The 25,845-nt window shown below is 41.3% G+C and overlaps 1 protein-coding gene across 2 annotated transcripts in view; it reads left to right on the top strand.

The window, feature by feature from the left end:
• The window catches only part of LOC135089172 (uncharacterized), a 119,700-nt gene that overhangs the window by 77,294 nt on the left and 16,561 nt on the right, over positions 1 to 25,845 (top strand). For both annotated transcript variants that reach the window (XM_063984473.1, XM_063984472.1), the window contains 2 exons: positions 8,537 to 8,643; positions 20,501 to 20,612. In XM_063984473.1, the coding sequence (XP_063840543.1) occupies positions 8,537 to 8,643; positions 20,501 to 20,612 (219 nt within the window). The remainder of the gene's footprint in view (positions 1 to 8,536; positions 8,644 to 20,500; positions 20,613 to 25,845) is intronic.

Here is a 25,845-nt window from a genome sequence, read left to right as displayed (position 1 = left end):
GGCAGTTGACAGTAGCCCCTTTTCTGTTCCCTCCTACTTTCTCTATCCTGATTTTCAATCCAAAGCTGGATGTTGTGTCTGACCTGCTCTCGTGCCCACACTCTTGAATCTTCTGAGTTTTCCACCATCTGGCTATGACTACAGAGTCACTCACAAACTATTTTTTCTCTGCTGTATACCTCTCACCTAACTCCTCTGACTGTAAGAAATTCCTTGACTACTTAACTTCCAAAGTGGAGCACATTCTGACTCTTCCCTTTTTGCAGAGATCTACATTCTTAGAGACTTTAATGTTCACCACCAGCTTTGGCTTTCCTCTCTCTTCACTGACCATCCTGGTGAACTAGCCTTCAACTTTGCTATCTTCCACAACCTAGAGCAATTGGTGCAACACCCTACTTGTATTTCTGACCATCTTGAAGATATGCCCGACACTCTTGACCCTTTCCTTACTTCTTATCCTTCTGCTTATTGTTACCCTATCTTCTCCCATGGGCTCCTCTGATCATAATCTCATATCTGTATCGTTTCCTATTGCTCCAATCCCTCCTCAGGATCCCCCCTAAGTGGAAGTGCCTTTGGCATTTTGCCTCTGCTAGTTGGGGAGACCTGAGGAGGTATTTTGCTGATTTTCCTTGGAATGACTATTGCTTCTGTGGCAGAGACCCATCTCTATGTGCTGAGCATTTAACAGAAGTGGTAGTGTCTGGCATGAAGGCATACATTCCTCACTTTTTCTTGACCTAAACCTTTCAAACCTTGGTTTAACACAGCCTGTTCTCATGCTATATGTGATAGAGAGGTAGCCCACAAAAGGTACTTGAGCCTTCCATCACCAGAATCTCATGCACTTTATATTTCTGCCTGGAACCATGCCAAGTCTGTTCTTCAACTAGCCAAAAATTTCTTCCTTCATTAATAGGAAATGTCAAAATCTCTCAAGATCTTACTCCCCTCATGACTTCTGGCATCTAGCCAAAAATAACTCCAATAACTTTGCTTTCTCTTCTTTTCCTCCTTTATTTCAACCAGATGGCACCATTACTATCACATCTGTCTCTAAAGCTGAACTGTTTGCCCAAACCTTTGTTAAAAACCATACATTAAATGATTCAAGGCTTGTTCCTCCCTCTCCTCTACCCTCTAACTACTTCATGCTACATATCAAAATTCTTCACAATGATGTTTTCCATGCCCTTGATGGCCTAAACCCTTCGAAGGCTTATGGAGCTGATGGGGTTCTTCCTATTGTTCTCTGAAACTACACCTCTGTGCTTGCACCTTGCCTAGTCAAACTCTTTTAACTCTGTTTGTCAAAATCTACCTTTCCTTCCTGCTGGAAGTTTGCCTACATTCAGTCTGTTCCTAAAAAGGGTGACTGTTCTAATCCCTCAAACTTCCCTCCTATAGCTCTAATTTCCTGCCTATCTAAAATTTTTGAATCTATCCTCATCAGGAAGACTCTTAAACATCTATCATTTCACAACCTTCTATCTGATCCCCAGTATGGGTTCCATCAAGGCTGCTATACTGGTGATTCTCTGGCTTTCCTTACTGAATCTTGGTCATCCTCTTTTAGAGATTTTGGTGAAACTTTTGTTGTTGCTGTAGTATAGTTGACTAGGTAGTCAACAAGTAGTTGACTAAATCGGTACACAGCCACCAGATGGCAGTATATATACCCTTTATATACCACGGAGCAAGTAGGGTTCGGACTGTACTGGCTCAGGAGCAGAATACACTACAACTCCACCTCAACCTGGTCTATTACTACGGATACTACACGTGGCGATGAGGATGGGATACTGAAGGTTGTTGTGGGGACCAAGGGAGTAAGCATGGCAGCAGTGATTGGAGCCATGGAGCAGTACATTGAAGGGGAGGACTTTGAAACCTACATGGAGAGCTTTGAACAGTTCCTGGAGGCCAACAACATCATGAAAGACAAACGGAAGTGAGCTCTTTTCCTGATGGTTAGTGGACCAGTAGTGTATCAGTTGCTGAAAAGCCTATGTACACCTGAGAAACCCACAGATAAGTCACTGAAGGAACTGTTTAGCCTTGCTGCACAGAACTATGCACCTAAAGTTTCAGTGGTAGTGGAGAGGTTCAGATTCAACTCTGAGCACCAACAGGAAAACCAGACAATCAGCAGTCAAATAGCAGAGCTGAAGAGGAAGGCTTCCACATGTAATTTTGAGGGTAATTTAAAGGAACATCTCTGAGACAGGTTCATCTGTGGACTGCACATTGAAAGGATACAATGGAAGCTCCTACAGGAAGGCAATGAATTGATGTGGGACAAGGCATGCAAGTGGGCATTGTCCATGGAGGTGGTGCCCATGGAGGCCAAGCTGCTGGTTGGAGGGAATCACAATGCGCAGGTCAACAAAGTGGAGCCGCCACACATGATGCCACAAAACCAGAAGAGACAGCTTGATGGCGAAGGGGCCAGGGATCAAAACGCGAGGTTTTTTCCCAGTAGTGAGGCTCGGGACAATGGGTGGTGCAGCAGGTGCTGTAGTAATTACCACAAAGCTACTGACTGCCCGTTTAAGGAACAAGAGAGTTTTAAATGCAATCAGACAGGACATACTAGAGCTCGAGGGAGAGTTAATAATTTGGGCAATGACAACGAGCATGAGAGTAGTCAAGAAGAGGAGGGGGAGTTGTTTGATATTTTACAGCTTCCCAAACAGGTGTAGATGAGTATCAAGACACCGCTACTGGTAGTGAATGCACAAGTGGAGGGCAATGAGCTGAGGTTGAAAGTGGACACAGGTGCAAGCGACACTGTCACCAGTGAGGAGGTGTGGAGCAAGCTGCACAACAGCCCACGATTGGAAGCCTCAAACAAGCGCCTAATCACCTACACAGGTGAAAGGGTGCAGCTATGTAGAACTGCGAATAAGGAGGTGAAGTGTAATGACCAAGTGAAAACACTGCCTATTACAATGATTAGGTGAGTAGGACCTTCACTAATGGGGCATGATTGGCTATCTGTTAAAGCTGAACTGGCAGGAAATGATTGGTAGGATTGGAGCAGCATGCACAGAAGAAGCCAGAGGCAAGGATTTTAAGCTGAACAACATGCTGGAGAAACACAGTGGGGTTTTTTCTCAGACTTTAGGATGTATGTCAATAAAAGCACATCTGTGACTCAAGGAAGGAGCATGGCCAGTTAGCAGAAAATCCTGTCCCGTGCTGCATGCCCTCTACCCCATCATGGACCAGGAACTGGAAAAGTGGATCAAGGAAGGGATCGCCAAACTGGTGGAAATCAGCAACAGCAGTGGTTGGGTGATCCTGCTGGTGGTGCTACCCAAAGCAGACAGCAAGGTGAGGCTGGCAGCAGACTACAGGGTTACAGTAAATCCCCACTTAGGTATAGTCAAGTATCCCCTGCCTACCCCAGAGGAGCTATTTGTGAGAATAAAAGGAAACAGGTTTGTTAAGTTGGACTTAAAAGATGCTTACTTACAGATGGAACTAAATGATGAGTCAAAAGACCTAACAACAGTTACAACACATTGAAGTTTGTTAACGATGAATAAACTGCTGTTTGGTTTGGCTTCCTGTGGGGACAATTTCAGGCAGCTATTGACAGAATCTTGGAAGGGATACCCAATTGTGTGGCGTACCTGTACAATCTATTAGTAACAGGTTCCAGTACAGAGAGTCTGATTGAAAATTTGGATAAAGTATTGCAGAGATTGAGAGAGAATGGAGTGAGGCTCAAAAGGTCAAAATGTGAGTTTGATAAACAGGAATTACGGTATTTAGGTTGGATCCTCACCAGCATGGAGCTCAAACTGATACCAGAGTAAATGGAGGCGATACAACAACTACCAGCCCAGACTGATGTCCCGATGCTCTGAAGCTTGCTAGGTGTGGTGGGATATTACTTGCGCCTGTTAACTCACCTTGCCACCACACTGACACCACTGTACGAGCTGTTCAAAAAAGGGGCAAAATGGGTGTGGACAAGCAAGTGTGAGAAAGCTGTCAGACAGGTGAAGCAGATGCTATCCAGTAACTTGGTGTTAATGAGGTATGACCATAAATTGCCAGTTAAGCTTGTAACAGATGCCAGTGATGTAGGAGTCGGGGCGACGCTAATTCAAGTTGCTCCATGGGATGTGGAGCGGCCCGTGGTGTATGCGTCAAGAGTACTTAACCCGACAGAGAGAAAGTACCCCAGCATGGAAAAGGAAGCAGTGGCAGTATCATATGGAGTAAGGAGGTTCCACCAGTATTGTTATGGGGAGAAGATTCACTCTCATTATGGATAACAAAGCTCTTTCCAGGATTCTGAATCCAGACAGGGAGATGCTGACACTTGGGGTGGCACAGACGCAGCGGTATGCCTTGCAGCTGGCAGCTTATAGCTACGATGTGGAGCCGTGGTGATCAGAAGACATGAGGCTTGCTGACATGCTATCCAGGTTACCCATGTTGGGCATCATTGACAAGGGAGCACAACAAGTTGAAAGGGAGGCAGAGGAGAGCAATGTATTGTTTCTGGATGAAGGGCCATCATTGATGTCGAAGGAAGTAACAATGGCAATGCGGTGCAACCCGGTACTAGGTAAAGTGACGATGGTGGTAAGGTCAGGCATATGCCTTCAGGATTCAAAAGATATCAGCTTTTATAAGTCAAGAATGGCAGAGTTGTTGACTGAGGGGGATTGTTTGATGTGGGGCAGCAGAGTAGTGATACCAGCATCACTGTGGGAAAAGGTAAAGAATGAATTGCATGTGGGTCACACAGGATTTGTAAGAATGAAGCAGCTGGCTCGACAGTATGTATGGTGGCCTGGGCTGGACAAGGAGTTGGAAGAGTTAGCAAGAAGTTGCATCAGGTGTACAAAGAAGCGAGCAGCCCCACCACAGTCTGTGGTGCACCACTGGGAGTGCACCCGTGCATCCCGGCAGAGAGTGCATGCCAACTTTGTGGGACTGATAAATGGAACAATGCTACTTGTAGTGGTGGACAGTTTCTCCAAATGGATAGAAGCAATCCCAATGAAGTCAACAACAGCAGGGAGGACTATACATGAGTTAAGTGTATTATTTAGCAGGTTTGGATTGCCTCAGCAGCTATGTATGGATAATGGCCCGCAGTTCACATCAGAGGAGATGGCAAGTTTCACCAGACAGCTTGGTATTCGGCACATCAGAGTGGCACCTTATGATCCCTCCAGTAATGGACTAGCAGAGAGAGAGAGAGCAGTAAGAACAGTGAAAGAAGGGGTAAAAGCAACAAGGGATGAGGGCAAAGTGGTAAAAGGGAGTCTGCTGAAATTTGTGTTTAACTATCATTCTACACCACAGTGCATAACAGGCAAGACACTGGCAGAAATGTTTCTGGGCAGGAATATATGCTCAAAGCTTGATCCAGGTTATATAGGGGGGAGCTGGGACCTGTGAATGAAGAGGCGGTTGAGAGAGAGAGCAAGCAGGACCAGCAACAGGAGGAGGAATGCTGAGGTGCCAACGAGTGGGGGAATTGCCAGGCCACAAGACGTCCCCTGTCCCAGGAGGAATGCGCATTGGAGGACAGGTATCAGCAGAGGGTGGACTGTCGACAGGGACAGGACAGCCATCCGAAGGTGAAGGACCACACAAGATGAGAAGGCGATCAGCGAGGTGGAGGAAGGAACCAGATAGATATCAGGCAACAATGTAATGAGAAAATTAAGTTAGATTCCTAGGCAGGGGGAGTATGTCATGGGTTAGAATCTGGGGGGGTTGAGGTGTAGTGCAGTTGACTAGGTAGTCAAGTAGTTGACTAAATTGGTACACAGCCACCAAATGGCAGTACATATACCCTTTATACACCATGGAGCAAGGAGGGCTTGGACTGTACTGGCTCGGGAGCAGAATACACTTCAACCCCACCTCAACTTGGTCTATTACTACGGATCCTACAGTTGCCTTAGACATATCAAAAGCTTTTGATAGAGTCTGGCACAAAGCTTTGATTTATAAACTACCCTCCTATGGCTTCTGTCCTTCTCTCTGTAACTTCATCTCAAGTCTCTTTTCTGACCATTCTATTGCTGCTGTGGTAGACAGTAACTGTTCTTCTAAATCTATTAACAGTGGTGTTCCACAGGGTTCTGTCCTGTCATCCACTCTTTTCCTATGATTCATTAATGATCTCAACCAAACTTCTTGTCCTATCCACTCTTATGCTGATGATACCACTCTGCACTTTTCCACGTCTTTTCATAGATGTCCATCTTCTCAGGAAGTAAGCAGTTCATGCAGGGAAGCCACAGAATTCCTGACTTCTGATCTCTCTAAAATTTCTGATTGGGGCAGAGCAAACTTGGTATTGTTCAATGCCTCAAAAACTCAATTCCTCCATCTATCAACTTGACACAACCTTATAGACAACTATCCACTCTTCTTCAGTGACACTCAACTGTCCCCCTCTTTTTCACTGAACATCCTCGGTGTGTTCTTTTCTTATAATCTAAACTGGAAACTTTACTTCTCATCTCTAGCCTAAAACTGCTTCTATGAAGTTAGGCATTCTGAGATGTCTGCCAGTTTTCCTCTCCCTGCAGCTGCTAACTCTATACAAGGGCCTTGTCCACCCATGTATGGAGTATGCTTCACATGTCTGGGAGGGGGTAGGGGGAGTTCCACTCATACTGCTCATTTAGACAGGATGGAATCAAAAGCTTTTTGTCTCATCAACCTCTCTCCTCTGACTGACTGTGTTCATATTCTCTCATCGCCACAATGTTGCATCTCTAGCTATCTTCTACTGCTATTTTCAATTTTTTACCACCACTTTGGACCCTGTTCGGGGACTGGCATCTCAGTGGGCTTTTTTTTGTTAGATTTTTGTTGCCCTTGGCCGGTGCCCCTCCTACTTAAAAAAAGAAAAAAAAGTTAGGCGTTCTAATATGTCTCTGCCAGTTTTCTCATCCCTCCAGCTGCTAAGTCTGTACAGGGGCCTTATCTGTCCATGTATGGAGTATGCAGCATATGTCTGGGGGCGGGTTCCACTCATGCCATTCTTCTAGACAGGGTGCAATCAAAAGCTTTTCAACTCATCACCTCCTCTCCTCTAACTGACTGTCTTCAGCCTCTTTCTCATCACTGCAATGTTGCATCTCTTGCTATTCTCATGCTAACTGCTCTTCTGATCTTGGTAATTGCATGCCTCACCTCCTCTCATGGCCTTGCTGCACAAGACTTTCTTCTTTCTCTCACCTCTATTCTGTCCACCTTTCTAATACAAGAGTTAACCAGTATTCTCAATCTTTTATTCCTTTCTCTGGTAAACTCTGGAACTTCCTGCATACTTCTGTATTTCCACCTTCCTATGACTTAAATCCCTTTAAGAGGGAGGTTTCATGACACATACTTCAATTTCTGACTGCTGCTTTGGACTCTATTTGGGGACTGGCATCTCACTGGACCTTTTTTTTTTTCATCATATTTTTGTTGCTCTTGGCTGGTGTCCCTCCTAAAAAAATAAATAAATAAAAAAAAAGAGAGAAAGAAAAATTAAGCTTATATCTGGCATGTTATGGCCAACCTTTCACCTGTCCTAAGACATGACAAACGCTAATTTTCACCACTGCTGGACTTTCCCCAAGTGCTGCACCAGTACATGAAAACACAGCACCTAGAACCTGTTTTCTTTTCAGGTTCATCAAGGCAGTAACTCCTCAGAATTTTTTTTTTTTTTTTTTGCTGCTACTATATATATGTGGTAGTTGGACCATATATGATATGCAGTGTGCTCTATGTATGTATATCTGGTGTTGGCAATGCATGAATTAATAGCATTAGCTTATCCATCCCTTCATGTGCCTCCATCCAATGTCTTTTAAATCAAGTGGTGTTTCTCTGATGAAGTGATAAAGTAAAATCACTTCTTGTGCCCAGCAATCTCTGTTTCTGGAGCACTGTGTGAGGTAAAAGGGTCACCACAGCTGCACTCCATTGTCATTGCCTCTAATAATATTTCAGGTCTTGTGGAAGCAAAAAATGAGTTTGGGGGAATTGCAGTCATTACATGGGACTCTTCTGGTGAAGAATCATAAGTAGGAAAACCACAAAAGTCAAATACAATGTGCTTTTAGTTTAGGAACCACTGAACACCGAGGGATATGATGTGATAGCTGAGCAGACATGTAACTGATCCAGAAATTTGCATGTCATGTTCAAACAGCATCTATGAAACCAAACCTGAAAAATCTGTTATCTCTCTTTTGCCTGAGACCACAGAAGTCCGTCTGATAGTAGTAGATGCTGTTTCTTTCTTTCTTTTTTAACATGGAGGAGGCTAGCCAAGGGTACAGAAAATGGAAGAAAAATTTTGTTAGGTTACCACTCCCCAAAAAAGTAGAATAAAAAATATCCAGATCAAGAGGACAGTTTGCACTTTTTTTGTTTTGTTTTTACATTATTAGATTTTGCTTCCAAAGTGAATATTAATATGCAACTTAGTACAAAAGATGAGGGTGATACTCTTCCATCTTTTGTTCATGTGTATCATTATCTCTTTCAGGCACCACCAGACTCACTATGAGCAAATGGGACACCTCCAGGGCTATGTGACTCTTGATGGAGAGTCACACAATATCTACCTGCCAGCCTTCAGGGATCATTCCTATGGTGAGATGTCAGGCTGGTCAGCTCAAGGCAATAGCAGACATTTAGCTTGTAAAATTAGTATATACACCTTAGATTTTGGAATATTTGATGTGGATGAGGAGAGCTATTTGAACATAATGCTTTGATATAGTGGTGAAGGTATTGAACTTTTTTTTTCATGTAAGAGGTACACCAGTCAAGGGGAAAAAAAACCCACTGAGGCACCAGTAGGCTACCCACACAGGTGTCAGAAGCAATTACTAAAAAATGAAGGATAAGTGTCTTGAAACCTCCTTCTTGAAAGAGTTCAAGTCATAGGAAGGAAGAAATAAAGAAAGTAGGGAGTTCTAGAGTTTACCAGAAAAGGGATAAATGGTTAAGAATGCTGGATAACTCTTCCACTAGAAAGGTGAACAGAATAGGCGTGACAAAGTAGAAGTTTTGTGCAACGAGGATATGGGAGCTTCTATGAAGCATGCAGTTAATAAGATCAGAAGAGTAGTTAATGTGAAAAAATGGTAGAGAGAGACTGAAGATAGTCAATTAGAAGAGAGGAGTTGATAAGATGAAATGCTTTAGATTATGCTCTGTATAGAAGAGTGGTATGGGTGGAACTCCCTCATACATATGAAGTGTACTCCACACATGGATGGATAAGGCCCTTGTAAATAATTAGCAGCTGTGGGCATGAGAAAAACTGGTGGAGACAATTCAGAATGCCTAACTTCATAGAAGTTTTTTTTTTTAGCTAGAGATGAGATATGAAATTTCCAGTTTAGATTATAAGTAAAGGACAGACTGAGGATGTTCAAAGTAGAAGGGAACAGTTGAAGTCAGGCATTCTGTAGCTTCCCTGCATGAGTTGTTTAATTCCTGAAAGGTTAGATTTCTACAAGGAAACATGGAAAAGTGCAGAGAACATGACGTAATCATCATAATAATGGATAAGAAATTTGGAACAGAGTGACAACCCTGAGGAACACTATTGTCAATAGATTCAGGAGAAGAATAGTGACCATCTACCACAGCAGCAATAGAATGGTCAGAAAGAAAACTTGAAATTGTTACAGAGAGAAGAATAGAAGCTGCAGGAGGGTAGTTTGAAAATTAAAGCTTTGTGCCAGATTCTATCAAATGCTTTTGTTATATGTAAGGCAACAGTGAACATTTCACCAAAGTCCCTTAAAGAGGATGACCAAGACTCAGAGAGGAAGACCAGAAGATCACTAGTAGAGTGGTCATGATGTAACCCATATTGGCAATCAGATATAAGGTTGAGGATTGTTTCAAAACTTTAAAAAGACAAGAAATTAAATCAATAGGATAGTAGTTTGAAGGATTAGAATGGTCAGATTTTTTAGGAACAGGCTGAATGTAGGCAAATTTCCAAGAAAATTTAAACAGAGTTGGAAGAGTTTGACTAGGCATGGTTCAAGCACAGAGGCAGAGTTTCAGAGAACAATAGCAGGGACTCCATCAGGTTCACAAGCTTTCCAGTGGTTAAGGCTAGCAAGGCCATGGAAACATCATTGCGAAGGATCTTAATGGGTGGCATGAAATAGTTGGATGGTGGAGGAGAGGGAGCAACAAGCCCTGAATTATCCAAGGTAGAGCTGTTAGCAAAGGTTTGAGCAAAGAGTTCAGCTTTAGAGATAGGTAAGATGGCAGTGGTGCCATTAGGTTGAAATATATGAGGGAAAGATGAAGGAGCAAAGTTATTTGATATATTTTTTGAGATGCCACAAGTCACAAGGGGAGTTAAATCTAGAAAGATTTTGACATTTTTTTTTGATGAAAGAGTTTTTGGCTAAGTGGAGAACAGATAGCATGACTCCAGCAGAAATATGAAGTGCACAAGATTTAAGTAATGGAAGGCTCAAATACCGTTTTTGGGATGCCTCTGTCAAATACAGCAAGAGAACAGGCTGAGTTAAACCAAGTTTGGAACACTAAGGGTGAGAGAAAGAATGAGGAATGAACGCCTCCATGACAGACAGACAGTCACCTCAGTTATGCCCTCAACACACAGAAACAGGTCCCTGACATGGAAGCAGTAACCATTCCAAGGAAAATCATAATAATGCCTACTCAGATACCCCCAATTAGCAGAGGTTAAATGCTAAAGGGACCTCTGCTTTGGGGGATCCTGAGAAGGGATTGGAATGTTATGGCAAGATACATATATGAAGGAACTCGGAGGAGGAGGCAGTAGACACCTGCTGAAATGATGATTACTTCCAGTGAGGTCTGAAGCACTGGATCAGGGGTGCTGTGAATTTATTAATAGCCCAGGTGTGATCTCACTGAAAGCTTTCTTTGTGTCTCATAACACAAGGGGGCATTCATAGTCTTCCCTCTAAAGATAACTCTTTTCCTTCACACAAAGCTACAAGCACCTTATTACATACACACACTCTTTACTCAAAATTTAAAATTAAATATGGCAACTCCTACACTCGCCTAGGAATCCCCATCTGGTGAGGGGACCACATATGTCCCCAGGTCAGACTGCTCTTCTGGTATTGACCCTAAGTATCTTGACATTCCCCCCTCAACTTTTTCTTCATTAACTTCTACAACATTTGCAGCCTTAGATCTAATTTTTCATTCTGTAGAACACCACCTCTCCTCAACTAAACCTCTTCTTTTTTCACTGAAACAAAGGTGTCTGAGACAACTGAGAGTAACCCTTTTTCTGTTCTCTCCTACCTCCTCTGTCCTGATTTTCAATCCAAAGCTGGATGTTGTATCTATGTGTACAATGACTTAACCTGGTCTTGTGCCCAAGCTCTTGAATCTTCTGAATTTTCCACCATCTGGCTACAGCTACAAAGTCACTCTGAAACTGAATTTATCTGTTGTTTACTTCTCACCTAATTCCTCTGACAATAAGAAATTCTTTGACTTTGCTTCCAAAGTGGAGCATATTCTAACTCTCCTTTCTTTTGTGGAGATCTCTATTCTCGGAGACTTCAATGTTCACCAACAGCTTTGGCTTTCAATGACCATCCTGGTGAAAAACCTTTAACTTTCCTATCCTCCATGACCTAGGGCAACTGATGCAACACTCAACTCGTATTCCTGACTGTCTTGAAGATATGCCCAACATTCTTGATCTTTTCTTAACCTCTAATCCTTCTGCTTATGCTGTCTTCCTGTCTTCTCTGTTGGCCTCCTCTGATCACAAACTCATATCTGTATGTTGTCCTATTGCTCCAGTCCCTCCTCAGGATCCCCCCAAAGTGGAGGTGGCTCTGGTGTTTTGCTTCTGCTAATTGGGGTGACCTGAGGAGGTATTATCATGATTTTCCTTGGAATAACTACTGCTTTTGTGTCAGAGACCTGTCTCTGTGTGCTGAGCACATAGCAGAGGTGATAGTGTCTGGCATGGAGGCATACATTTCTCACTCTTTTTCTCACCCTAAACCTTCCTAACCTTGGTTTAACATACCCTGTTCTTGTGCTATACATGATAAGAGAGATGGCCCGCAAAAGGTACTTGACCCTTCCATCACCTAAATCTCATGTACTTTATATTTCTGCCCAGAATCATGCCAAGTTTGTCCTCGAACCTGCCAAAAACTCCTTCAATAATAGAAACTGTCAAAATCTTTCAAGATCTAACTCCCCTTGAAATTTCTGGCACCTAGCCAAAAAAATCACTAATAACTTTGCTTCTTCATCTTTCCCTCTTTTATTTTAACCTGATGGCACCACTGCATCTTATATATTTATAAAGTTGAAGTCTTTGCTCAAACTTTTGCTAAAAACTCTGCCTTGGATGATTCAGGGCTTGTTCCTCCCTCTCCTCCACCCTCCGACTACTTCATGTTGCCCATTAAGATCCTTTGTAATGATGTTTTTCATGCCCTCTCTGGTTTTAACCCTTGGAAGGCCTATGGACCTGATGGGATCCCTCATATTGTTCTCCAAAACTGTGCCTCCGTGCTTGCACCCTGCCTAATCAAACTCTTCCAACTCTGTTTATCAACATCTTCCTTTCCTTCTTGCTGGTAGTTTGCCTACTTTCAGCCTGTTCCTAAAACTCAACTCACACTCATCTGTCCTGTTCTTCTACAATGAACATCCTTGGTCTGTCCTTTACTTATAATCTAAACTGGAAACTTCACATCTCATCTCTAGCTAAAACAGCTTCTATGCAATTGGGCATTCAGAGTCATCTCCACCAATTTTCTAACCTCCCCCAGCTGCTCACTCTGTACAGGGGTCTTATCCTCCCATGTATGGAGTATGCTTTATATATATATATATATATATATATATATATATATATATATATATATATATATATATATATATATATATATATATATATATATATATATATATATATATATATATATATATATTACTTAATGTAAGAAAGCCACTGGCCAAGGGCAACAAAAAAAAAAAAATGTATAAAAACGGGCTCACTTAATGCCAGGTTACATTAGGGGGTGGGGTTCTAGTCATGCTGCTATTTTAGACAGAGCTGAATCAAAAGCTTTTTGTCTTATCAACTCCTCTTCTCTAACCAGGGTTGGCATTAAAAAAATTTACCCATAAAAATACCACACCCCCCCAAAAAAAAAAGATCTACACAGACAAAAAAGCATAAGTTTTTTTTTTTTATTTTACATATAAAAATTTAGTTTTATATCATACTGTTAATTAGGGTCTATGTATCTACAGATGGCTCCCTACTTGATGAAGCAGCTTTCTTATCCATATTTCTAACAAAAGTGACACCTGTAATTTTTTTTCATGGCAGCTGTCATTGCCTAGAGCTGCCTTTGATGTGAATCTTAGGCCTGCCTTCTTCCTCTCCCCCTTCACATCACCATTCCCTTTCCTCTCCCCATCCACCATGCTTCTCATACCTCCTTCATACATACATAATATATACATAGAGAGAGAGAGAGAGAGAGAGAGAGAGAGAGAGAGAGAGAGAGAGAGAGAGAGAGAGAGAGAGAGAGAGAGAGAGAGAGAGAGAGGCTTAGGTGGGGGAGATAAGGAGGGAGTATGAGAAATGTAGAAACAAGGAGGGAGTGGAGATGGGGAGGCAGACATGGAGTGAGGTTGAGGAAGGTGTGGCTTAATTGACACAGCATGAGTTCTGGCCTATGATATTTGCCTATTAAAATCCCTTGAGTTAACATGTGGCTGTAGCTAAAAATAAAAGTAGAAAGGCTGCTTCATCAAGTAGGGAACCATCTGTGCATATTAGAGATGTATCGGATGTCAAATTTCAGACATCCATGGGTGTGGATGTATATGTGGATGTCATTGTGCGGATGCAGATGTGGATGCAGATATCAGTTGCTAAAATGCAGATGAAAATGTGGATGCGGATATCAAAATATGACATCCTCGCAGATGCAGATGCGGATGTTTTTATGTCAAACGCTCTGACCAAGAGGACAAAAAAGAAAAAAAGCCTGCTTCAGTGTCAGACCATGAAGACAGCAGAAGTAACAAATAAAAACATGGTGGGAGAATCAAAATACTGCCAAATGAGTTTGAATGGTGTCTTAATAGTTGATACTTCTCTCTTTGAAAGTATTTAATTCATAAGAAGACGGAAATACAGATGCAGGAAGGGAGTTCCAGGGTTTACCAGTGGAAGTAAAGTGGAAGTACTTTTTGTTATAAAAAAGTTTCATGACGAGTTTCAGCCACATATTTTGTGTGTTACCAGGATGCGGGACGTAGACTCAACTCGTTGTGCATCCCACTGACCACTTTCCCCAACCTCCACCCTTTTGAAAGTGGATAACTATAAATCTATAACCAACTGATTGAACTGGTAATATAAGCGCATATATATTACTTAATATTTAAAGTTCAAGATGGGCAAGTTTCTTTTCAAAAAAACAATAGCTTATCTACCTTTTCTGGCAAAAGCTAATTGCGTTTAGCATCATATATCGAGCCAGCACTACTAAACAGCTGCTCAATAGGGACGCTACTTGGTGGACAGGAGAGGTACTGACAAGCTACCTTTGCCAAATCAGGGTAGACTGTCTTCATTGTCTTCCACCATTGCAAACTACCTTGACTTGTTCCACTTATTCTTTTCTCCCTGTGATATTTCTCAATATCTTTTATGAGTAAAGATACTACAGATGAGTTTTCTGCTTCATCATCACTGCTGGAGGCAAGAATAGAGGTCATTGCTTCATCTAATGTTCCACAAGTGGTAGGTGTTTCACTCATATCATCTCTTCTTTGTTTCCTTCTTGGTTCTTTATCTTCCTCTTCTAGAATAGTCATCTGACGAAGCTCCTCAGATATTCTGGCAAGTGATGATTTTACTTGATCAGTGACATGAGATAAGAAAAGAATTTACTCTTGTATCTTGGGTCAATGTATGTTGCAATTCTGTAAAGATCTTCATTTTCAATCCAAGAAAATCTTTTCTCAACATCAGCTTGCATTGCTTCTTTCATGAAGTTTACTGCCTGTGTTGCTTGTCTGTCTTGTTTTAACTCAATCACTGATCCTGAACCTGGTTTATCTTCAGAGCTTGTATCTGAAGTATGAGTTTCTTCAACAGGGTTAGAAACTACTGATGTGCTATGCTGAAGAGTGTGTTTTAAGGACTTTACAAGTGGAATTACTTCAGCTGCTGTTGATGTGGAGTCACTAAGTTTTTTTGTGATATCTTCATAAGGTTGTAAGGCTTGTACACATTTATACATAATCAACCTGAACTGTTGATTATGTTATTGTTCAACCTGAACTGTTGAGTTGCTGAACTGTTTGATTTTGGAGTTGGTAGCAGCATACTCGTACACATGCAGAGATTCCTTTATTTCTAGTGTTCTTTTTAGCATGTGTAAGGTGCTATTCCATCTTGTGGGTGTATCATGAATAACAGAGAGTTTAGGTACTTGCAGCCTGTCCTGAATCTTTTTAAGTTCATCTTATGCCATTGTTGAGTGATGAAAGTGCATAGCAATACTACAATTTTTTTTTTATCATGTTTTATGTATCACTATGTGATGATAACCCAGTTTTAGCAATCAGCTGTATTTTATGCACAGTACAATCCAAATTATTTACACCTGAGAGAAACAGAGCTTTTTTCATATTTGCTCCAGCATCACACAAAACACAGTGCATATTTGTATGAGATATGTCCCACTTCATCAACATATCATCAAACATTTTGGAAATATACTCTCCTGTATGTCGTTCTTCCAGTGGTTCAGCACCTAGCACAAAGTTCGTTCTTTCAAATTCCTTATTTATGGTACGTGCAGTTAAACTCAGCAGTGAGACACCTACTGAGGTATCTGACCACACATCAGTTGTGAAGGAAAGTTTGTGATCTTGCTTCACTTCATCAATTATTTCTTTTATTTTCTTGAAAACAAACTCATTCATATCACTACATATAATAGATGAATAGAAATTTCACTGCTTTAGACTGTATAGTGGAGCAGCTTCAGTCATCAGTCTCATGAATCCTATGTCCTCAACATGACTGAAAGGTAAATCATCCATGACTAACATTTCTGCTATGCATTTATCCAGTTTCTTTGCCTTAGCGTTAGAAGCATCCCATAATTTTCACTCTGAAAATACTCAGCAACATTCCTTTGCTTAGCATCTGTCTTTGCTTTTTGCAATAAGGGTTTGTAAACTTGATTATAATATCTTTTTAAACACAAACACTGGCAAATTGTTTATCAGCGCGGAGCAAGAAAGGAAGGAGCAGTACTTCTTACTTCGAAGGCAAACTCTTACCAAACTGATGACCTGCCAGTGTACTATGTAGGACTTATGTTCAGAATGCCAGTTTACTACTTATGGATAAGTATTATAAATTTTCGAGATGCTTAGCAAATGTGAAAAGAAAATTACTTTATTCTAATGCTTCATTGCATTAAATTCTAGTAAGAAATACATCGAAAAGCCCTCTATAATAGTAATAATAATAATAATAAAACAATAGCTAATATTACACTTCCTCTGTGAAAATCTTTTCATCGGCAACTCACTATATCAGGGGAAACAGGCGACAGGAAAACTCGTGTGATAAGAAGAGCTCAGCGCTGTCAGTTCATATTTTTCAATATTGTTATTTGTGTAATTATGGAAACATTCACAATAAATGTATTTAAAGAAGAAGCACTGAATTCTATCATGTGAAGTGGGAATAAGGTCTAAGACTGTAATGTACGACATTACTCAGCCACACGACACACGCATTACAATCTCTCTCTCTCTCTCTCTCTCTCTCTCTCTCTCTCTCTCTCTCTCTCTCTCTCTCTCTCTCTCTCTCTCTCTCTCTCTCTCTCTCTCTCTCTCTCTCTCTCTCTCACCATCACCAGCATTAAGGCATCGGGAGTTAGGGTGAAGGTGACAAACAAGGCTGATAAGCCTCCTCTCCATCTCCCTCTTCATCCCTCACACACACACACACACACACACACACACACACACACACACACACACACACACACACACAGTGACTCACTCATCTGTCGTTACTAAGTTTCTAACATTCCACCATTCACCGTTTGCTATTTATTTACTATGTATTTGTACTTCATAGTCACTATGTAAAATTCGCTCCCTCCTCCTGTCCTTCCCCTAAATTCTAGACACATTACGTTGTGTAAATTTGAAGGGAAATGAATACATGATATTATTTGCTTTAGTTTTACTAGATAATTAATTTATTAGACACACATCAATAAATTTACTCCACATTTCTAAGCTCTGTCTGAACTCTAAGTCTGTAACCACTAGGCAGTACTCTGTGAGTCTGTGACTGCGTGTCTATATATTACTCTATAATATATAGGTTGTGCAATGCATAAAAACATCTGCATCCACACATCCTCTGTAGAGTGCAGACGCGGATGTGGATGCGGATATATATTTCACCACAAATGCGGATGTGGAGGTGGATGCGGATGTTCAGTTTATCACAACTATGGATGCGGATGTGGATGCAGATGTGGATGTGAAAAAAATATGTGGAAGTTCCCCGGATGCGGATGCGGATATCTGATACATCTCTAGTACATATACATAAAAAAATGAAAATGTAGTCAAGCCTGATCTGTTCATTTCCTGTACAGTACAAGTTAATGCAGGTTTTGTCCAACCAGACCAACCTGTATCAACATGACCTCAACAAGTGTCTGTCCTTCAGATAACACTCTGGACCTTTTGTTTCACTCTAGATTACTTTTTAATTGCTTATCTATACTGATTTGCATATAAATATGAGGAATAAACAAAATATAAATAAAAACACCCAACAAAATAATAAAACCCTAAAAACACTTTTTTTTTTTCCCCCTTTTTTTAATCCATGCTTTTTCCGACCCTGCCTCTAACTGACTGTCTTCAGCTTCTTTCTCATCACTGCAATGTTGCACCTCTTGATATTTTCTATTGCTATTTTCATGCTAACTGTTCTGATCTTGCTAACTACATGTTTCTTCTGTGGCCTCGCTGCACAAGACTTTCTCTCTCATCTCTATTCTGTCCACTTCTCTAATGCAAGAGTTAACCAGTATTCTCAATCATTCATCCCTCTCTCTCTGGTAAACTCTGGAACTCTCTGGCTACTTCTGTATTACATCCTTTCTATGACATGAATTCTTTCAAGGAGGAGGTTTCAAGACAATTTTCAGTGATTCTCTTGACATCTCTTTTGGGACTGGCACCTCAGTGGGATTTTTTCCTCTTTTTTTTTTTTTTTTGTTTCCCTTGGCCAGTGAACCTCTTAAAAAAAAATCAGAAAAAAACAGAGTAACAGTATAAGCAGAAAGATTAGAGGTTTAGAGAAAGAATTAGAGGATTAGAGAAAGAAGGTCAAGAATTTTGAGCTTATCTCCAAGACGGTAAGGAATATGAGTAGGGTGTTGCACTAGTTGCTCCAGGTTGTGGTTGATAGCAAAGTTAAAGGGAGAGGAAAGCCAAAGCTGGTGGTGAATGTGGAAGTCTCCAAGAATGGAGATCTACACAAAAGCTGTTAAATTTACATTCTTTAGAGAGACTTAGGTTGAGAGGGGACCTGATAGAAGTCTTTAAGTAGTATAAGGGGTATAACAAGGGGGATGTAAGCAAAGTTCTTAGGATTAGCAACCAGGATAGAACAAGAAATAATGGGTTCAAGCTTGAAAAATTTAGGTTTAGGAAAGAGGAAGAAATTGGTTCTCAAATAGAGTGGTAGATGAATGGAACAGACTCAGTAATCATGTTGTTAGTGCTAGGACATTAGGGAGTTTTAAGAGAAGATTAGATGGGTTTATGGATGGGGATGATAGATGGAAATAGGTAGGTATATTTAATACAGGGACTGCCACGTGTAAGCCTGGTCGCTTCTTGCAGCTTCCCTTATTTCTTATGTTCTTAAAAGAGAAGATAGTCAAGATGTGCTCCACTTTTGAAGTTAATTAATTAAAGAATTTCTTATAGTTATTGGAGTTTGGTGAGAGGTATACAGAACAGATGAATTTAGTTTGAGAGTGACTGCAGTTGTAGCCAGATGGTAGAAAATGCAGAAGCTTAAAGAGCCTGAGTATGAGGGTAGGTTAGGTCATTGTGCACATAGATGCATCATCCAGCTTTGGATTGAAAATGTGGATAGAGGAAGTAAGAACAGAGAGAAGGGGTTACTGTCAGTTGCCTCAGACACCGGTATTTTGGTGAGGAAAAGATGAGGTTTAGTTTAGGGGAGGACTGTTCTCAGGTCTTTGCTTGCCTCTTTTTCTAATACTCTGTGCCATCTTAGGCTATTAGTTTTCACTGTGAGGAGAGGTTAATACATTTGATTTCAGTCTTTGATATCTTGGAGTGTAATGGTCAGCATGCTCAGCTCACAAATGTGGTCCAGGGTTGAATCCTGGGCAGGATGAATTGAGAGGGATGAGCAGCCTCCTCATACTTTTGCGTTTTTTACCCAACAATCCTCAGGTACAAGGTGTAAGTTGGGTGCCCTGCCTAGTATCCCAGACAGGTGACCCTTCTCATTATTCTGTAGCACCACTGCATATGAAGAGGTGGTTCTTGTTTTCACAGGGCACAAATGATGTTCATAAAATTAAAACATTAATAATGTTTCCTTGTGTGCAATCACCATTACCTTCAGGCTGTAAATTCTTGTACACAGTGTTTTATTTCTGTGGTGCTAACCATTAACATTACATTCCCATTGCAGTGGTATCTTGTATGCTGTCACCGAGTACTGGAACACAGTGGTCTACTCTCAGGACAGCTATTAGTACTAATGCCTGTAAAACTGGCCAGCAAAGCATAACCTATGTATTTGTTGTGAGACAAGCTTAGTGTGCCTGATTTCAATTTAATATATGCAGTGTTGCATTCTGCAGTGTTCATGGTTCAGAATACCTCACCATAAAGCCTTTATTCCTACATTAATACATGGGTATCTTCATACACATGCCTAGTATTTGCTTACACACTTTTATTAAAGGTATAAATAAGTAAATATAAAACTCAGCTAAAGCTCCACCACATACCTTTGTCATTTTCCTTCCTCTTCTGCACCCATGCCACTACACTTCACTACACAGATCACACTGGCTGTCAGACACCTTTTCACTTAAGAGTGTACAGTAGAGTTGCTTGCAGTTTTCAGCAGTTACAACTGTTCTTCTGTGAAAATGCACATTGTTATTTTTAAGAACATTATGATTTTTTTTAGTTACATGTGTTAACTCCCTCAACATTATAAAGCCACTACTCAGTAAACAACTCAGTTTCTGCTACATCTGAGGTCATGCCTTATCTTTTCCATTTTGATTTTGATCTAATTTTTTTTAATTTGAATTTTAAATCATCTTGTGGTCTGTTTGATAAATGCATGATAAGAGTTGTGTTTGTACAGGAAAGCTGCGTGACTGGCGGCTGATGCATCGCTATGTGTTCCATCACATTTTTCTGGAGAATGGATGCAAGGGTGTAGTGGGTGTAGTATGCCAACCATCAACATGCTCCAGGTAATACACACTTCATTATGTAGTATACAACTACTTTATGTGGCTACCTAGAAACCTGGCTGATGTCCCTGTTGAAGTGGGGTTTGTAGGAATGCTAATCCCATGTTAAATTGCCTATGTTCAACTCATATCTCCTCCCATATTTATTGGCCAATTTCTTTAATTAGAAAAAAAAATTCAATCAGGAAAGATAGGAGAACAATGTCTGCTATCATTTTTTCTCAAACGATAATAAAAATATTTTTGTTGTTTGATGAAAAAAAAAAAAAATTTTTGACTCAAATATTTGTCAAAGATCATAATCAACTCCAAACAAAAATTTTAATAGCAGACTTTGTTCGACTCTCATAGTTTCATAAGCTGCAATAGCCCATATATGTGTAACAGGTATAACAACAGAGGAGATAATTTTTTGTATGCCAAAATCCGCCATTTAGACATATTATGTCATAAAGTTTGAGGGGTGACCATAATTCACCTGTTTGCAGCTAAGGACTTGAAATTAACTTGATTTATACATCAGAATATGCTGAAAAAACAGACTTAGTTTCATTTAGTTACTCTGATTAGTTTTGTACATAGGCCTAAAGTGATTCATGATTTCACACTTCATTACCGTGGGGGGGAAGGGGGAAATTTTTGATATGTTTTGCCACATTTCTAAGTAAAAACCAGTGTTTAACTGTTTAAAATAAATAAAATATTAATGCAAAAGATATCTCATGCAGATACATTCATTATTTGCTGGATTTATGAAAAAATAATTATATAATTTTATTTGTCGTATATAAATTTGAGAAAAATAGTTAGATCTAAAATTTTATGCTCTCTAATGTTGTATGCAGTGAGAGAAACGTAGATTTTCATAGAAGACTAAAGAAAAACAGGTATGTCAGAAAAAAAATATGGGATAAAAAGGAAAAAAAAACTTATCATACGTGTCTCACGGCAGGCGAAATCGTGGAATTTCTTGACAGAAGACCTCATTACATAAGGGGAAAAAAAAAAGTTGTCAAAACATTATATATATCAAAAGAAGTGGAAAAAATGCAAAAAAAAAAAAAAAAAAAAAAAAATTCAGGTCCGGATCATACAACCTCCCTCCCCAGAAGAGGGGTAACCAAGGAAAGATATATGTAGGTCCACATTTGTAGTCATACACACCAGCATTCCATCACTTAATAGCCACCAGTCACATAAGGGGAGAACACTAATCCATGCTGACCACATTGCATGCATTGGGATCACATGTACAACATATCCTGTCTCTCTCTCTCTCTCTCTCTCTCTCTCTCTCTCTCTCTGTTTTTTATTAATACATAATACACCATCTCTCATGTTGGGGATTGTACAGGTTAAAGGAGATATTTTCAGTACCCCCGATCTAAAAACCAGCCCAACTGTCTAAGTTAAGATCTTATATTTACTGTTCAAGTGTCACTGTCGCTCATGAGGCTGAGCCTCTGCCACTTATCAAAGCATCACATGAAGCCTGACCAATGCCACGCTCTGTTGACGTGTCACTGGCCGAACTTCTAATACCTACGCCTGTGTCACTGTCATGCATTTCACTAAACCACTGGTTCACTAACAATTTGAACTTGTGGCCTCCACACGCTGCAACACTAAGGTTGTCCATGCACTTATCCGAGGCCAGAAATTTGTTCCACCACTGCACATACTTTTGCTTGAACTGTCTTTGGTGGTGGGTGAAGTGAGACTGTGGAGTAGCCAGGGCCAAGGGTGCTGTGGAAATGGCTGTAATGAGCACCTCAGTGCAGCATAGCGGTAAGCGGAGTTCCTGCAGGTTGGGTGGCCATTGCTCTTGCACCTTGTATAGGGTAGTGAGCCCACCATGTTCCTGCAGTGCTGCAGGCTGTGCAGGTTGTGGAGGCCAGCTTGCTGCTTGGGAAGGCCATCTTCTATAAGATGTTCTGCCCTATGCTGAATCTTGTCTAGGACAAGAAGGTAGGAGGGTGCCGCTCTATCCCAGGTGAGACAGAACTTGAGAGAGGAGTGGATCTCAGATTTGTTAATCAGCTCCTGTCCCCTGCTGTCCAGGAGTCCAGACATCCTTCTGAGGCAGGCCAGCTTCCCTGCTGCTGACCTGGCGAGCTGAGTTATGTGTGCCTGGTAAATCAGCTTGCTGTCAAACATGACTCCCAGGATCTGCAGCTCCTGCTGAGGTGTCAGTTGCACCCCATTGTGAGTGGGGCAAATGTTATGTGCCATCCTGGACACCATGAGCAGCTGTGTTTTTTGGGGGGTGAAGGTGACTTACCATCTGCATCCCCAGTTCTCCAGGCAGCATAGTGTGGTGTTCAAGCAGGCCGTCATCTCTTATTCTTCCCTTGGTGAGAAGGGCAGTGACAAGGTGACGTCATCGGCATAAGCACAGGCACTTGGAATGAGGTTAAGCATGTCATTAACATACACATTCCAGAGTAATGGGTCCAGCACGCTGCCCTGTGAACACCTGTGCATATTTTCACTGCAGAAGACTTCTGCCCGTTGCGGACTACCCACATCTCCCACTCGTGCAAGTAGTCAGGCGGCAGCTCCAGCAGGGTGCCACCCACTCTTACCACATGTAGTTGCTCCACCAGGCCAGCATACCACACGCAGTCAAAGGAGGAGGCAGTAGACATCTGCTGAAACGATAATTACTCCCAGTGAGGTCTAAAGCACTCTTCAGGGGGTGCTGTGAACTTATCATTAAACCCAGCTGTGACCTCACTGAACATTTCCCTTTATGTCTCACAACACAAGGGGGCAGTCACAGCCTGCCCTCTAAAGACAACTCTCTTCCTCCACACAAAACTACAAGCACCTAATAACACACACACCTTTCACTCAAAAATTTCAAAATTACCATGGCGACTTCTACACCAACCTCGGAGTTCCCATCTGGGGAGGGGACCATAAATGTTCCCAGGTCAGAATGCCTTTCTGTGGACGACCCTAAGTGTCTTGACACCTACCTCAACTTTTTCTTCATCAACTTCTGCAACATTTGCGGTCTAAGATCTAATTTTCAATTTGTAGAATACCACCTCTCCTCTTCTAAACCTCATCTCCTTTTCCTCATTGAAACTCAGGTGTCTGAGGCAACTGACAGTAGCCCCTTTTCTGTTCCCTCCTACTTTCTCTATCCTCATTTTCGATCCAAAGCTGGATGTTGCATTTATGTGTGCACTGACTTAACCTGCTCTCGTGCCCACGCTCTTGAATCTTCCAAGTTTTCTACCATCTGGCTATGACTACAGAGTCACTCTCATACTAAATTTATCTGTGCTGTATACCTCTCACCTAACTCCTCTGATTATAAGAAATTCTTTGACTACTTAACTTCCAAAGTGGAGCACATTCTGACCCTCTTCCCTTTTGCAGAGATCTCCATTCTTGGAGACTTCAATGTTCACCACCAGCTTTGGCTTTCCTCTCCCTTCACTGACCATCCTGGTGAACTGGCCTTCAACTTTGCTATCCTCCATGACCTAGAACAATTGGTGCAGCACCCTACTCATATTCCTGATTGTCTTGGAGATACGCCCAACATTCTTAACCTTTTCCTGACCTCTAATCCTTCTGCTTATGCTGTCACCCTTTCTTCTCCGTTGGGCTCCTTCAGTCACAATCTCATATCTGTATCTTGTCCTATTGCTCTAATCCCTCCTCAGGATCCCCCTAAGGGAAGGTGCCTCTAGCATTTTGCCCCTGCCAGTTGTTGGGAGGACCTGAGGAGGTATTTTTGCTGATTTTCCTTGGAATGACTACTGCTTCCGTGTCCAAGACCCGTCTTTGTGTGCTGAGCGCATAACACAGGTGATAGTGTCTGGCATGGAGGCGTACATTCCTCACTCTTTTTCTTGACCTAAACCTTCCAAACCTTGGTTTAACACAGCTTGTTCTCGTGCTATAAATGATAGAGGTATTTAAGCCTTCCATCACCAGAATCTCATGCACTTTATATTTCTGCCTGGAACCATGCCAAGTCTGTTCTCCAACTAGCCAAAAACTCTTTCATTAACAGAGTGTCAAAACCTTTTAAGATCTAACTCCCCTTGTGACTTCTGGCATCTAGCCAAAAAATATCTCCAATAACTTTGCTTCTTCTTTTTTCTCTCTTTTATTTCAACCAGATGGCACCATTGCTATCACATCTATTTCTAAAGCTGAACTCTTTGCTCAAACCTTTGCTAAAAACTCTATCTTGGACGATTCTGGGCTTGTTCCTCCCTCTCCTCCACCCTCTGACTACTTCATGCTACCTATTAAAATTCTTTGCAATGATGTTTTCCATACCCTTGCTGGCCTTAACCCTCGGAAAGCTTATGGACCTGATGAGGTCCCTCCTACTGTTTTCCGAAACTGTGCCTCCGTGCTTGCACCTTCCCTAGTCAAACTCTTTCAGTTCTGTCTGTCAACATCTACCTTTCCTTTTTGCTGGAAGTTTGCCTACATTCAGCCTGTTCCTAAAAAGGGTGACTGTTCTAATCCCTTAAACTACCGTCCTTTTACTTTAATTTCCTACCTATCTAAAGTTTTTGAATCTATCCTCAACAGGAAGATTCTTAAACATCTATCACTTCATAACCTACTATCTGATCGCCAGCATGGGTTCCATCAAGGTTGCTCTACTGGTGATCTTCTGGCTTTCCTTACTGAGTCTTGGTCATCCTCTTCTAGAGATTTTGGTGAAACTTTTGCTGTTGCCCTGGACATATCAAAAGCTTTTGATAGAGTCTGGCACAAAGCTTTGATTTCCAAACTACCCTCCTACAGCTTCTAGCCTTCTCTCTGTAACTTCATCTTAAGTTTCCTTTCTGACCGTTCTGTTGCTGCTGTGGTAGATGGTCACTGTTCTCCTAAATCTATTATCAGTGGTGTTCCTCAGGGTTCTGTCCTGTCACCCACTCTCTTCTTATTATTCATTAATGATCTTCTAAACCAAACTTCTTGTCCTATCCACTCCTATGCTGATGATACCATCCTGCACTTTTCCACGTCTTTTCATGGACGTCCAACCCTTCAGGAAGTAAACATTTCACGCAGGGAAGCCACAGAACGCTTGACTTCTGATTTTTCTAAAATTTCTGATTGGGCCTCAAAAACTCAATTCCTCCATCTATCAACTTGACACAACCTTCCAGACAAGCATCCCCTCTTCTTCAATGACACTCAACTGTCCCCCTCTTCTACACAGAACATCCTCGGTCTGTCCTTTACTTAT

The sequence above is a fragment of the Scylla paramamosain genome, chromosome 32 (assembly GCF_035594125.1).
Source record: "Scylla paramamosain isolate STU-SP2022 chromosome 32, ASM3559412v1, whole genome shotgun sequence".
NCBI lineage: Eukaryota > Metazoa > Arthropoda > Malacostraca > Decapoda > Portunidae > Scylla > Scylla paramamosain.
Note: the sequence above shows the minus strand (reverse complement) of the source record. Positions and strands in the feature narration are given on the sequence as shown.